We start from the raw sequence: 16,872 nt of genomic DNA on the forward strand, positions 1-16,872 counted from the left end.
CTAAATTAATATTCTTGTTCATTTCTTTTTTTTAATCATTTTCAGTTACCACTTCAGATGCATATATAGTAGTATTTAAAATTCTTTTTCCATATAAAACTAAATTCCTTTAAAGATTATAGCCAGTTTTGTGCATATGCACTTGCACATAGGAAAGTGATATAATCAATACATCAGACACTCGCTAAAAGCTCTGATGTTTGCATGTTTTGGTGCAACTTTATCCTTGCTTAATTCTTTCGTAAATACTTGTATGAACATATCTCTTTATATGAGACCATTTCTAATCTGTTTCATTGAATTTTGGATTTGATGGACAAAAATAATGGATATGACTGCTGGATTTGGTTAGGTATCTGGAAAAATTGTTGTTCAGCAAGAGAACAGAAGTGCAAAAATGGTGAAACTACAGCTTTGATGGAATCAGTGTGTACATATATGTACTCTTGAGTTAAAGATCAGTTATTGCAAGATATGAGGATGGTTTTAGGTGCAAGCAAGACTGATGACAGCAGAAGAATTGCAGTCAGCAAGGGTAGATGTTCAGTAGGAGACAAGTACATGGAAGTCACCACCTGAGGCTATCTGGTGTATGATAGAAGCTAATACACTAAAATACATAACCAGTTGCTGATTTAGGTTAGGTTATGCATCACAGTGTCGCCAAGTCCAAGCTGAGTAATTATTATCGAGGAAGGCTTCAGCTCTGGAAGGAAAGGGCATGTGTGTGGGGGGGGGAAGAGACAGTGTTTTGACAGTGTTGGATCTTGTGATTCAGAGGATGTGTCCATTACTAAGGTAATGATCACTTTGTTTTCAACTGGCAACAGCAACCATGCAGTCATGACCTTTAAGGTTGCTAAGCATGTGGAATTTTCAATTAAGAAAGGATATATGAGGAACCACAAAGCTGGTAACTATGAAATTATTATTATTAATATCTGACATCCATGGAGTCATCATGGGAGGTACATACTATCTCACACAATGCTCATCCAACTGTGCCTTAAACTGATTCATTGTCTACATTCACAACAAACTCAGAGAATCAAAGAACCTGCTCCTCACTTCTTTGCTCACACCCTCCTTGTACAGTTTCCAGTGATGGCCTCTTGTTCTACTCCCTCTCCCATTCTATGAAAAATCTCTTCCATGTGGAAAAGGTGCAAAGAAGAGTTAAAAAGATTATATCCAGATTATGGGATTTAAATTATGAGGACAGATTGCAAGTATGTGGATTACAGACTCTGGTTAATAGGAGAAAGAGGAGGGGGAGGGTGATATGATAGAGATTTATAAACTTTTGAATGGGTATTATAGGGTAGCATCTGATGAAATTTTTCATTATATGGAAGGTGGGGAGAGAACATGGGGCATCCATGGACGTTATGTTTGTTCGCAGTCAAGAAAGGGGTAAAAGCTAGGTTTTTCTCTCACAGAGCACTGAGTGAGTGGAATAGTTTGCCTTTAGGGGTAGTGAGTGCATCTGGTGTGAATGAATTTAAGGGAAGGTATGACAGCTGGTTTGGATAATTTATAGCCCTCCTCAATCAGTCTTTCATTATTATTATTATCTGAGACTGGTGGTCTCAGATAATGATAATAATAATATCAACCTTATAACAACCTCAGACTAGCTTATGTCTCAATCATATCCTCCTCCTACTCCTCTTCATGAGGCTTTGCAGTTTACATTCTCTCAATCTGTCCTCGTACTCTACATTCTAAAAACCACTGACTACCTCTGTGAGTCTTCTCTGGCCCCTTTCTAACATATCCTCATCACCATGAACACCTGGCAACCACATCCATGCATGAAAATCCATATGAGGAATGATCAAGGGTCCTCTGCATCATTGCCATTATCTGATGTGACTACTTCTTCACAACTTGTGCAGTGTGGTCCCTGAATCTACCTTATTCAGCCTTTTGGCCTTCAGAATACATTCACACATGGATGCTGTTATGCATTTCTTTGTCATTTCCCAAAGCATTTACTTCCTTACTGCTCAACTCCTCATTCCATTCTATAGCCCCATGTCTTCTAAGCTTGTCATAATCACCAGCCCTGTACTTCTACATACTGTATTTTTCCGTGTATAAGACACTCCCCCATGTATAAGATGAACTCTACTTTTTCGAACCCAAAATTAAGAAATCAATATTTTAAACATAAAACAGAACACATTTGATATTTTTTTCAATATTCAAAGCATATTTAGTAATTAGGTAATATTTTTAAGATGCATACTAAGAAATTATGCATCACTTTTCAGTTCAGGGCATATAATTTTCTTGGTTCAAAAGCATATTTTTTCCAAAGTTTTATGAGATAGCAGTAAAACATTTGGATTTTATCTTCATAAGCTGGTGGCATTTTCTGGGCTAACTTAGTTCATGTTCTCATGGCCAACCCTTTTCTCCTCATGAAGTTGAAGCACCATTTTGCCTTTCCTGTGAAATCAACAGTGTTCATTTCTCTTGCAAACTTTTTTGCCTCATATTGAATAAGCTTGGTTGACACACGCACATATCCCACTCTGGCACTGCTCCATAATCCAGATCTTAAGCCTCTGATCCAAGTTTGGCCATCTGGTTTTCCTCTTAAGGCCCTCTTCTTTTTTGGTATCTTGAGTAGGTGTTCTTCCTGTTTTCTCCACTGTCTAATCATACACTCAGTGGGAGGAGGTCCAAACTGTCTCTCTGAAGCTTTATTTCCATATTCTTGTGCATAATTGATGACTTTTAACTTGAATTTTGAAGAATATGACAATCGTTTTTTATTTTCAGACATTTTTATGGGCTAGTGCTCAAAATATTGTTAATGCATTAACTTACCCTGCCAACAAGTTGCAGATGTATGAATGCTTTCAGAGTTCTGATTGGTTTATTCAGAATCAGCCATTAATGAAGTCATTCGGCAGAGTTAACAAAGGCTAGTGTTGGCGGAAGCCTGTTCACGGAGACAAGGTATTGGCAGTTTCGCCACAGCAACCTCGGGTCTCTAAACCGGTTACCCCCCCCCCCCATGTATAAAATGAGCCCCAATTTTTGGTCTAAAAATTTTAGAAAAAAAGTATTGTCTTATACATGGAAAAATATGGTGTATCCTTTTCTCAAAGAAGTCTGCATATGGCTAGCCACAACCCAGGTGATCACTTCATGATTACTCTCACCAACTGGAGGAAAGGGCGAAATCCTACTGAAAAATACATTCTCTGATGAAATGAATCTAAAACTTTTGATCTTCACATGCCCTCCTTTACATGCTGCCTAAGATAGTTGTCTCTCAAGAACTCAAGAAATTCGTTTTCCTTATTCCCAAATTATATCTCTTCATTTCAGTTATACTGCCATTGTTAAAATCCCCCATAATAATCATCCTTCCTTTTTTTACTAACCCAAGTTGTTTATATATTTCATCATCACCATCCTCCACATTCCCTGGCCTATAGCAACATCAAATTAAATATGTTACTATTTCCCTCTTTCATGTCTACCTTATGTGGACATAATTCCCCTGTTATTATCAGCAGCACACCCCTTCCCTTCTTGTCCTTTCTATCATTGCACAAAAATGCTGTACTTTTCTATTTCTATTCCTGTTAGGATATCATCTTCATTCAACCATGTTTTACTTATTCCAATGATTTTGGGGCAAATAAACTTACTCAGTGAAATCATTTCATCTCCCTTATTTCTGATATGTCTGGCATTTGTAAACAAATACAGCAGTTCATTTTCAGGTCTATAACCAGTCCTATCAAAGCTACTTGTTGGTTGTGATTTTCCCACCACACCTGCCCTTGCCCAATTACCGTTATCACTGCTTACCACATATATTCACTCAGTTTCAACTTCCCCACCTACGTTGCAACATACTCCATCTCCATGCCTATTTATTTGTATGGGGTTCTTCCCTCTTTATTCTCCATCCCTTTGTGGGGTGGGTTGAGCCCTTCTGTTGAGGGATTAAGTATATGTATGTTATGAGTGTAAATATTGTATGGGTTCACGGGGTCAGTGTGCCTGTTCTGAGGGATGAAAATCCGATGTTATTATTAGTATTGTTGCTGACACTTCCAGGGGAGTCCAAAGACTCATTGAGGGAGGGTACCTACTCTACAACTCTGTCTCCACCACTCATCCACCAACTACAATGAACCGCAACTACACCAATGCCATCTACCACCCACCACCACTAGTATATTCACTGACAATCACAAACATCCATGCCATTGACAGGATTCGAACCTGCAGCCTTTTGGCTGGAGAGCGGATATGCTCTCCGCCTGACCAACCATACTAGCAAGGTTTACAGGCTGGAAAAAACCCTCTACCTTTATACACTCGTTCACTGCTACTTTCAACATCCACTCTCCCTATGTCATGTCTCCCTGTCCACCCAGAACCTCTCTGTTTCCCTGCTCCTCTTGCATTCCCGTTCTCTCCTCGTCTCTCATATTACTACTGATTCCACTGGCAAGGCAAATTCTGAAGGCAGCTGGGAGTAGTGTCATGGCATAAAAAAACTGCAATTGAGGAATGTTGGAAGCATATGCGGTGTTTGAGGAGGGCAGTGTCAGATTTCATACCGAGAGTCATAAAGAAGGATAAACATAGGAGTTCAAAAAATGGGTTGTATCATCAAGAAAGAGCTACAAAAAAATAAAGTGCAGGTAATATAAAGAGGTGTAATCTGCAAGCTCATTATTACACAAAGCAGGCAAGAAGGTTAATTAGCATAGTAAGGGAAAATGATTATAAGAGGAAATTAGTTGAGTAGGCCAAAAGTTATCCGAAAGAGTTCTTTTGCTTTGTAGTAAGTAAAAGGAAGAATGATTATGGAAGGATAACTTTAATAAATACAGATGTTATATGGTTGATAGAAGCAGAAGAAATAGTTGAATTACTGAGTGGTCACTTTGTTATCATCCATTGGGAATAATGCAGTGATGGTCAGGAGTGGATTGAATATTGGTCCATGTGTTATGAGAAATCCCTATGTAGATTAATTTGGAAAAATTAGTTGTTTCTCAAAACTTCCTTTATGTAACAACTAATTTTTCCAAATTAATTCAAGACAGTAGCAAATTTTAGACCAGTTGTTATCCAGGAGTGGTGGTTAAGATATTGGAAAAGTCAAAGGGCAGAATTTGGGATGGATGAATAGGAATCTTGTTGTTATAATACAGGCTTTTTCTGGAAGCTGAGGCCTCTTTCAGGGACAGCCTTTTCTAGGTCACACAACATCTAAATGATATTCTATAGTCCTGTAAATAAATAATGAGATACTCTATAGCAGAAGTGGCCACACCGTGGCTTGCGTCCATGTGTCATGCAGCTCTTCATGATCTACCAGGAAAAAATAAACAAAAAGAGAAGAGGAGACAACAAAATTAAGGAAAAAAAAAAAAAAAAGAGAAAAACAGGGTTAATAAAAATTACTGCAATAAAAAAGTTTAATTCGAAATACATTAAATGAAGTTTACTTTGAACAATTAGAATAATTTTAAAGTCGAAACAATAATTTTAGTTATTTACTAGTAGAGGCCTTCTTTATATCCGTTTCTTAGTAAGTTCCTTAAAATTTGGTGTGCAATTAGTCAAAGCAGTTCTTACAAGCTCGTTACAACTTCACTATGTGCACACTCACTTAATTCCATACTATTGCATCGGTCAAAGGTTGCAGCTATTCTAAGTCTTACCGGAATTATTTTGGCTCCAAAAGGATGTGTAGTTGTCTACCCCCTGCTCTATAGTATCATATTTGTACAGTATGATACTCTATATAGAGAGAGACAGCACAGCTTTATGAAGGGCTTGTTATCTTGGTGATTTATCCACTTTTTACAATAGAGAGCAGCAGTTGAGTTGGAACTCAGCTAACAGATTTCTTAGCAGAAATTAAAAAAAAAAAGATTCATTTCAACCAAAATTGTCCATGTTGTTGGCCAAGTGGTTAATTTAATCACTTTTTAACCAGCAGGCAGTGTGTTTGAATCTCTCCGTGTTTGCAAATATCTTTAGAAAAATAAATTTCATCACCTGGTGTGAGATCACCGTCCCATTGTTGGATGTCCGAAGTGCAAGATTTTTAGATTATCTGAAGCATAAACAAAAATACAATAAAAAAAAGTTGAATAATAAAATAAAATATTCTACATTCAGCTTTGAAATAATGCTGGATCTAATAACCATAAATTAAAGATACCAAGAAATTATATACTTGGTTTAATCCTATATCCAAATGTAAGCAAACAAAGTTTGCACCTGAAGTATTTTCAGGACTGGGGCAACTTGTGGTAAAGGTGGTATGACTTCGCATCACTCGCTTACACTTGGATAAAGGATAGTGCCAAACAAACATCAGAGAAAGAGTTGTTGTTGAGCATGCTCAACAACAACAATCTCTCCCTTTTGAACATCAGAAACAACATTTCCTTCCACATGCCTACTTTGAACATTCATGCCATTAACTTGAATGTCTGCTCACCTTCCATCTTTCCACTGTTCAAGTGGGAAACTGAAGATAGCTTGTGCGGAAGGGACCACTTCCTCCTGATATCCTGATGTCATTTTACATGCGCAACCATGTACTATACCACAAAGAAAAATTGAGAGAGCTGACTGGTTTGCCTTTTCTACTTCAGCAGAATGCAATTTGACAACAGTCAGCTCATCTATCAGAAATTCAGTGAACCATGTGACAGTGTATTACACAAACTGCAACAATAGAAGAAAACATGGAGTTTGTAGATATCCCACAACAACAAACCTTGTCACTTTCAGACATGCTCAAGCAAGATGCATCCATCGTTTGAACCAGAAGGAATCTTGGATCCAATATAGACATCTTTAGTAACAAGATCAATCAAGAGCAAAGAAATATGGGATAAAATCCAGAAAAGGAAAAGCAGATACACCATCCACCAGCTCTTTCTTTGAACACAACACAATGATACACAATTGCTGACCCAACAGAAAAACTGTTGACATACTTGGAGAGATTTTTGCAAAGATATCAGCATCTCCTCATCCCCCTCCCCCCCCCCAACACACACACCCAAGTTCTGTGTCCAAAAATGCAAAGCAGAAAAAAACACATTTTGTTTTCTTACAATGGTACTAAAGAATATAATAGGCTGTTCATGAAAGCAGATATAAAATCTACTTTGCTTAAATGCCCAAACTGCTGTTTGACTAGCTAGCATCCATTTGTAATGGATGCTATCTAGTCAAACAGCAATTGGGACATTTCTGTTGTCAGAAATTCTGTTGAAAAGTTGCAGCAGTTGATCCATGGCATCTATTGCCATCAGCTATAGATCAACTGCTGTAACTTTTCAACAGAATTTTTCTTTAAGAACAGGCTCTAGATACCTGGCAAAAGGTATTACTGCCTTTTGGATCCAGTGAAGGATCCAAAATCCCCAATAAACTATTGTCCAGTTGCTCTGTTCAGCTGCCTGTGCAATTGGAAAAAGTGGTAAACTCTAGTCTTTTATGGTTTCTGGAAAGAAACCACCTTTTTCAACACAATCTGGTTTCCATAAATTCCATTCAGCAACAAGTCATCTAGTCTGGCTGGAAGCATCCATCAGAAATGCCTTCCTAAAATGAGAGCATTTAGTATATGTTACTGTAAAAGCCCAAAAAGTGGTAAATCCTGGGTTTTTACTGGTAAATTCTAGCATTTATCATAATGAGGTGTTAAAAGTCCGAAAAATGCTTGTAAACTCTTCCATTTCGGGCTTTTACCAACACTAATTGGTAAAAGCCCGAGTATAGACGGGTGTGAGTGGCTACGATCTAGAATCAGTTTGTTTTTGTGCTAATATATTTTGTTTTTTTTATTTCCTTCATAAAAATGAGTGATATTGTGCTAATATATTTTACATTTTTTTTTTATATATTTACGTTTTTTGTTTATTTCCTTCATAAAAATGAAGACAGTGAATCAGAAGATTAGGTAAGGTTAGGAACCTAACCTTGTGCAAAGAAAATTTTTTAAGCATCGAAGAAGTTGGAAAGGAGGAAATAAGTGTATGTGAAGTGGTAAAAAAAAAAAAAAAAGCTTTCTTTAGTTGGTGGACAAGGATTCCCAAAAATGCAACTGTTCAAAGAAGTTACCACGATGTGTTTGTGCAAATCAGCCAATTTACATTTGTAACTCCAAATGTCACAACAGTCAACCTTGCAGTAACAAATAAGTTTAATTATGATTTGATAATGTTGAAGGAAATTGTGATTAGTAAGTTACTTTTATTTCATGAACATTTTTTTATAATACATTAATTAATAATAATAAAATAAAAAATAAAATAATAAAGCTGTTATGTTTAATGTTATTCTGGACATTATGTTTCAAATTTAAATTGACAAAAGTAAATTATTATAATGTAAACACAGGCTTTTACCAATTGGTAAAAGCCCGAAATGGAAGCATTTACAAGCATTTTTTGGACTATTACCACCTCACTATGGTAAATCCTAGCATTTACTTTTCGGGCTTTTACAGTAACATATATATGGAAAAAGCATACACTGCTTGGAGATTTGGAATATTGAAAGACTTACATAATGTTGGTCTCAGAGGGAATCTCCTTTTTTTTATCAAGAACTTTTTATCCAGCCAAATCTTCCAAGTGGAAACTGCTCTTTCCCAACTATATATCCAAGAGGAGGGAATCCCACAAGGTTCTGTTTTAAGTGTCACGCTTTATGCAGTCAAAGTTAACTTGATAACTGAACAACTTCCTTCAACTATAAATATCTTCAACCTCTCATATAACTATAGTGGCTATGTAGATAACTTCATCTTCTGTCATTCATGTAAAATGAGGATCACAGAAAGGCAGCTGGAGCAAGCCATTGAACATCTTTCAAAATGGGTGCTTGCAAATGGGTTTCGATTTTCACATCAGAAGATAGCTTGTTTGTGCATTTTTGCAATAGATGTGGTCTTCATCCTATCCCATAATTCAAACTAGGGCAAATTTTAATTTCATTTGCAACTAGAAACAAAGTTCTTGGAACTTATATTTGATAAAAAAAACTTTTTTCACTTACATCACTTGTCAGATAAGTGCCGTAAAGCAATAAATATCCTTTGCACCCTATCTTCCACTTTTTGGGGTACTGACAGATGTTCTTTGTTTCCATTGTACAGGGCACTGATTACATCCAAACTTGATTATGGGTTCCAAGTCTATGTTCCAAGACCTTGTTCACTATAAAGGCATAAGAGTAGCAATTGGAGTAGCAGACCATATTATGATCTTATTCCTATCTTTTTCAGCTGAATGCCATCTTCCATTCTTTTCATTCTCAAAGTTAATGGTTTGCCTCTTCAAATTTGCCTGCCAATGCTGAAGTCTTGTCCCAGGGCTCTGTACTTTCACCCACAGTCTTCCTCATAAATGACTTGTCTCTCTTGATCTCAAATCCTATTCATGATTTTTCCACAAATTATTCTTCAGTGGGAAGATTAGCAAGCAGATCAAGAATAACCTGATGAATTTCATTGCTACCAAAATACATTCTTATCTCATCTCACAAGAAAGATCCTGCTTCACTCCCACTCACTTTTGATAATGGCCAGATCTCCAATCAAGATCAGATTTCTCTTCTTTGGCTGACTTACTCATATAACTTCTCTCAACACAAATACATCTCCACTATAGTTTCTTCAGCTTCCAAAAAACTTAGCATATTTTTCCACCTAAGCCATTACTAAAAAAATAATAAATTAAAAAAAACTTCTCAACTGTACAATTGCTAACACTGTATAAATCCCAATACTGCTCACACATTTGGGATAGTACACTAAAATCTCCCTAAGATTGCTTGATCTGGAAGAGGGCAATCTGATTTTTGGTCCTTTGTTATGCTAAATGGGCCATAATCATTCTTCACTTGCTACAAACTTGGCACTAGCATAACCAGCTGTTGATCAACATCCATTTAGTGTCTGGACATAAACCTACTGAATCCCCAGATTTTCTTCATTAGCTTTCATTCCATCTACTTCTTTCTTTGGATTGGACCCCCCCCCTTTCTCTCTCTCTCTCTCTCTCTCTCTCTCTCTCTCTGATTTCCCCAAAGACCTCGGCCTTCGAGCTATTCAAGAAACACATTACCAGCTTCCTTCTTTCCTCTTACTCCCTTGCCCATAAACAAACACAGATGTGCTTACAAAAGAAGTCTTACAATCTTTTGTGTGTGGGGTCTGATATTTAAATAAAAATAAAAAAGGGAGGTGTTGACTGGATACTTAGGAGATTGAAACAGGTAACCAAGATGATAACTGGCCAGTTAATCTGTATATACGAGGACAGACTGAGGGAATGTGGGCTTCAACATTTGAGGAATAGACAGAGGTAAAGATATATCTATTTCCCAGACTTAAGAAAATTATATGGCATTGATACAAGTGAAGTTGTGTGTATGGGAGTTCCCGATTTTTTTTTTTTTTTTTTTTTTTTTTAATTTTTTTTTTCCAATTATTGTTTTGAATGTTTTTCTGTGTGCTTTTACAATTTTAAAATCATAACCTTGATGATGATGTCTTTGTGATAATAAAATATAGGATCCATTAAACTTGTGTTCAATTGCTTCTCTGCACTGTACTCATTCCATAAAACCTGGTAATGAATGTTTATAAACGTTCCTAAATTTGCAACTTTCTGAAATCTTAGCTCTAGTAAAAAATATTTACATTCTCTTAAACATGCTTCCAAAGAATGAGTATAATGTGAAGGTAACTTTTTTCCTCCCTTTATAGGAGAAATGTAAATTACTTATGGCAAGTATTCCAATTTGCCAAACAAATATTTTATAAAATTGACACAGAACTGCCAATCAACCAAGAAGCTGCCCACCTGTAAGTATATTGTGTATTAACCTTTTTTTATTTATTTTTCCTGTATTTATTTGATAAACATTGGAAAAATGTTTATTTATAAGAAAACAAGATCTGTAATAGCCTTTAAAATTAACTGTTCATTTTATGATTTATTGAAATATTTAAACTGCTATTTGTCATTATTTATTCAAGTCACTATTATAAGTAATTTCTAAATTATTCCTAAAAATTTAGAAAATTGATTTTTACTGAATTATTCTTCATCATCATCAAATTCCTGATATGCACCCTGATTGGGGGGGGTGGGGGATTCAGGATGATTATGATAGTACTACATGAAAAAGTTACACTATTACTAACTTCTGATCAACAATTTTCCTCCAATTTAATCTGTCAAGATGCCAATATTATCAGATCTTATATTTCTGTCTTTTAAGTCACTTTTTACTGTATCAATCCATCTACATCTTAGTCTTTCTCTGGATCTCTTTGCTGCCAGCCTGGAAAAGAACACCTGTTTTGTTAATCTTTCCTCTCGCATTCTATTTGTTGGAAGTTTATTTTCCACTTGGTTAGACTATAATAAATTTAGTTTAATCCTTTATCCAAGTGTAGCCAAACAAAGTTTGTTCCTGAAGTATCTTCAGGACTGAGGCAACTCATAGTAAAGGTGGACCAAGCTCTCATCACTCCTTGTCTCAGTATCTCCCATAATGCAAAGCACATCTCCTTACGGACATGTATAATGTTATGCATTAAGGGAAGGACCACTATCCAGACCAGTTTCGACCTTTATTGAAGTCTCATCAGCGGGAGCCAGACCCAGAAGTGGTAATACTAAGGCAGAAGCAATGGAGAGGTCATATTTACATATACGAGTTGCCAAAATGTGTAGTACCTTATTATTAAATTACTCTGGATTTGGCAACTCATATAGGTAAATATGACCTGTCCATTGCTTTTGCCGTAGTATCACCACTTTTGGGTCTGGCTCCTACGGACGAGACCTCAACAAATATCGAAACCGGTCTGGGTAGTGGCCCTTCCCTTAATGCATAGCATTATACATGTCTGCAAGGAGATGTGCTTTGCATTATGGGAGATACTGAGACAAGGAGTGATGAGAGCTTAGTTCACCTTACCTCAGTCCTGAAGATATTTTTAGGCGCAAATTTTATTTGCTTACACTTGGATAAAGGATTAAACTAAATTTATCCCATTTATTTAAAGTGACTGTATCACCTGAGATTAGCTCTACTAACACATTCCTGAATGCTAACAATGCCAAGTTCTTTCCTAATATCCTCGTTTTGAATGTGATACTTCCATTGATGCCATCTGTTCACTCAACTAATATTTCTCAGAACTCTCATATCAGAGATCTCCAATCTTTTGATTAACTAAAGGACTTGCTTCTAACTCTTTCTTTGATTGGTTCCTGAGTCAGTTAATCTCAGTGAAGTATTCAGTGATGAATACACAAATTGGATAATTTAGTTATAACAAAAGTTAGTGCATTTATTAACACAGACCTCTTTTTGAGGCCTGTGTAACCATGCAGAAATGTTTTCAGCTATAGTTTCCAGGCTGTCTGAAGAAAGTCATTCTCAGTTCCGATTGGCCACCTTTTTCTAATCCCTTCTTTGATTGGTTCCTTAGTCAGTTATCTCAGGCATGAGCAGGCAGGCTTTTCATCCCATAAACTAAGTAAAATTGACCATAGAACCCACACTATTTCATACAATAACATATTGCATCAGAGACCACAAGATAGTGGCATTGACTGCCTCTCTTCACCATATGCCATCAATAATTAGGGATAGTCTTGGGCCAGCTGTTTCTGATTGGCTACTAGTGGAGATTGAACTTTCCCCCTCAGTCTCCAAAAGTGAGGAGGGTTAAAACAGCCTCAACTACTACTTTATTTTTTAGATTTCTTATTGTTGACAAATTTTGGTTTATCTTTATCTAAATGTATTAGCGTAAGAAGGATGTCAAAAATAGAGAAGTAAAAAAAAAAGTTGTGTTTATTGATAAAGTAAATGGAATTTATTCTTAGAAATGACAAGAAATTATTATAACTTAGCTGAATAAAAAGCCTTTATCTTTTAGTTAGTGCAGAAGGTAATTTACATATCTTTGGGAATTATCCTCAAGTTTTGTTATTAGTATTTGTATTGTGGTAAATAAATGATCCATTTGGTTATGGTGTATATTTTATTAATTGTATTCTTTTGCCAATTTTATTCAGACATCATGCTGTGTGTAACTTTCAGAATAAACTACTTATATACAGAGCAGAATATGACAGAATTAATTTAATAAATTAACAAGTTGCATTGAACATATTTTATTAATTTCAGACACATCATCATCATCAAATTCCTGACATGTACCCTCAAGGGGTGTACAGGATATGATAGTACTACATGAAAAATTTACACCATTACTAACTTCCTATCTACAATTTTCTTCCAAATCAGTCTGTTACTTGTCAAGACTTCAACATTATCAGATCTTATATTTCTATCGTCTAAGGCACTTTGTACCGTATCAATCCACCTATATCTTGGCCTTCCTCTGGGTCGTTTTCAGAGAACACTTGTTTTGCTAATCTTTCCTCGCCCATTCTGTTCAAGTGACCATACCACCTGAGATTAGCTTTGCTAATGCATTCCTGGATGCTGACAATATCAAGTTCTTTCCTAATATCCTCGTTTTTAATATGATATTGCCATTGATGCCATCTGTTCGCGCCTCTAATCTTTCTCAGGACTCTCATATCTGCGGCCTCTAGTCTTTGGTCAAGTGTTTTACTTCTGACCTAGCTCTCAGATCCATAAGTTAAAACTGGTTTGAACACTGTCTTGTATACAGCTAATTTAGTGTTCCAACTAATTTCTCTCTTATTCCATATGAATTTATTCATGACTTCCCACCATACCAGCTTTGCTGATTCTGTTGTCTATTTCCATATTTAATTTACCATGTTCACTAAAAATCGTGCTTAAGTAGCTGAAATGTTTTATTTGTTCCACATGTTCTCCATTCAAAACACAGTTAACATTTTCAACGATTCTACCTATTTTCATTGTCTTTGTCTTTTTATTGCTGACCTTCATACCATATCTATTACAACAGTTATTCAATTTAGTCAGGGAATCTTCCAAACTTGTAGCGGATTTATTTAGAAGTATAACATCATCCGCATAAAGCAAAGAGCTGACATTAACATCTCAAATTCTGATATCATGTTTAATACCACTATCCTTCATAATGTGATGCATATAGATAATGTACATCCCTGTCTCACACACCAGATTTAACATTAAACCATCTTCCTGTACTTCAATTCTAACTGCTGACTTGAACTCAAATAAAGACTAAGTATTGCTTGATATAATGCCCCATTGACACCTTATAACTGTAATGTATTGAATAGCTTCTCTCTTGGCAACTTGTCATATGCCTTTTACAGATCAACAAAACTTAAATATAGATCTTTATTATATTCCCATGCTTTCTCAACTAATTGTCGTAAAGTGAAGATCTGATCCTGACAGCCTCTATTTGGCCTGAATCCAGCTTGTTCTTCACCAAGCTTTTCTTCCACAATTCTTCTCAACCGTTTCTCAAGTATACTTGCATAGATCTTGCCAGGAACACTCAGTAGGGAAATACCTCTGTAATTATCACATTCAGTTTTATTTTCCTTTTTATATATGGGTACTATTAGAGCGCTACTCCAATTATCAGGAATTCATCCCTCTGTCCAGGTCTTCTGAACTATGCAGTGCAGCCACTGTAAGACTTTTATACCACCATACTTCAGCATTTCTGGTTGAATATTATCTACTCCTGCTGCCTTTCCACATTTCAAGCCTTTGATGGCTTTTTCTACTTCAAGTATGTATTCCTGACTGTATGAGTGTTTTTTATCACTGTGTTATCACTGCTTGTTTCATTTAGCAATTTTTTGAAGTAATTACTCCATACTTCAAGGATATCATTTTCTCCCATTTTCATGTCACCTTTATCATCTCTAACTCCTTTTACAGCACTCTTGCCTCCATTTCTAAGCTTCTTCAACAACCTCCAGAATATCTTGCCACCTTCTTGATATTTATTTTCTATGATCTTGCCAAAGTCCTCCCATGACTTTTGTTTGGCTAGTTTTATTGTGTTTAGCTTTCTTACATTTGTGTCTGTATTCTCTAAAAACACAAATTGACTTATTTGCCAGGAACTTTTGATATGCTAACTGAATTCTAAATAAACTCATCTGTGCAATATTATCTTGAATAATGGGGGGGGGGATGAGAGTTTGAAAAAAGAAACTAAATCTTGGAATCTCAGTGGCAAATTCTGAAGAAAACATTGATTCAGGAGGGATGCATATGGTAAAGTTGTTTGTAAGAAGAAAATGGAGAAAAAAATACTTCAAAAGAAATTAGAAATGAAAAAAGTGACATGAAAATTGAAGCTAGATATTGTAGATGTCTAGAGTTCTTACTGGGTGATCATACTGATTTGCATGCCAAAGATGCATCAGAAATAGAGGTAAAATAGTGAGTCAGTTCAGTTACTTTGTGTTAATAACCATTAGTTAGTCAAGCATTAATAGAAATTAAGTAAGAGCATCCATACTGATTGTATAGTAAGCCTAATTTTTTTGTTGTTGTTATTATAGGGTTTTATTATTATTATTATTATTACTGTTTTATATATATATATAAAACTAGTTTCTATAACAATTGTTATCTGTCCTATGAAATTCAAAAATTTCCCATTTCAATCATGAAGTACAAAACACTTCAGTTTGATGCACCCATGAAAGAAATTTGGAAATTATATTCTCAAGTAACTGTGAAGGATGAGTTTAATCTTTCATTATTTTGTTCTCAGAAAACGACTTCAAGATTTTAGCTGAAGAAAGAATACATGACCATTGCAAAGAGATAAAATATTAATTAAACTTAATTAACACATATTTCTTTTTAAGGAGAATAAAACATTGAGTGTACAAAACTAAGAAAACAGTGAGAAATTCAAAAGCAGTTGAATATTGCCAGAAAAACATCAGAAAAATCCATGCATCCATGTGTTTCTGCCTCTTTCTCACCCAATGAGTAGCACTTATGGGTTAATCTTATCTTTGAGTGATGCTGCAGTGCTACTATTTAGATGAGAAAGAGGCAGAAACATATGGAAAGTTATGCTTATGCTCAACAGCATTTGTGAGGGACCAGAAGTCACAATTCTCACTGGGCACAGGTAGCAAGTTTTCTATATTTAGATCTATTGAAGTCAGACAGCTTTTTTTAATGAAAAAAAATGAATTTTTTTTTTTTTTTCATTAAAAAAAATGGATGGGGGGAAGGGAGCCACTTAGAATTGTGGACATTGTCAGACTATTTGGATTACATGAAATTAAGCTTTACAAATAACAGATCAAAATGAATTTCAGAACTAGAGGAGGTGATAAAGACAACAAATAAATGAGACAGGGAAATCTTAAGCCACAGAAGGTCAAAAGGAGAGATTCAAGATTAGGCATTCTCTGGCAAGGAATGTCAGATCAGAAGGAAATATATAGGGTATATTTGTTTATATAGTTTGGATAGTAAGATGAGCTGTGGTTGTTGTAGCAGAGATTTGAGGTTCATTCAAAAATAGATCAGATTTGGATGTCTACAGGTGATGATGCACACCATTTAACTTGCACATCATGTTGGTGTTGATACCATGAATGTTGAAGTGCATATGGAAGAAAAATGAAAAAATCTTATAAAAATTTTTTGTTGTTGTTAATTTAACTACAGTAACATTATAGTTATTTAGGTTTACTTTCATGCCAGTGAGAGAACAGACATATTGCCTATACAGTGTGGCCTCAACAGTTCCCTCGCATCCTATTACATAGCCTCCATTCTAGCAAGATTATGTGCCAGCTTATCAGGAAGCCTTCAAAGTGTGTTACCATCTAGTTTAGTCTTATATACCAA

The 16,872-nt window shown here is 35.6% G+C and overlaps 1 protein-coding gene across 1 annotated transcript in view; it reads left to right on the top strand.

The window, feature by feature from the left end:
- The window catches only part of peo (ubiquitin E2 variant domain-containing protein pendolino), a 129,197-nt gene that overhangs the window by 92,546 nt on the left and 19,779 nt on the right, over positions 1-16,872 (top strand). Inside the window, exon 7 of the mRNA XM_090392079.1 lies at positions 10,787-10,885. Within this exon, the coding sequence (XP_090248205.1) occupies positions 10,787-10,885 (99 nt within the window). The remainder of the gene's footprint in view (positions 1-10,786; positions 10,886-16,872) is intronic.

This window comes from Typopeltis vanoorti, chromosome 1, assembly GCF_054136105.1.
Source record: "Typopeltis vanoorti isolate ZY-2024b chromosome 1, IOZ_Tvanoo_1.0, whole genome shotgun sequence".
NCBI classification, from domain to species: domain Eukaryota; kingdom Metazoa; phylum Arthropoda; class Arachnida; order Uropygi; family Thelyphonidae; genus Typopeltis; species Typopeltis vanoorti.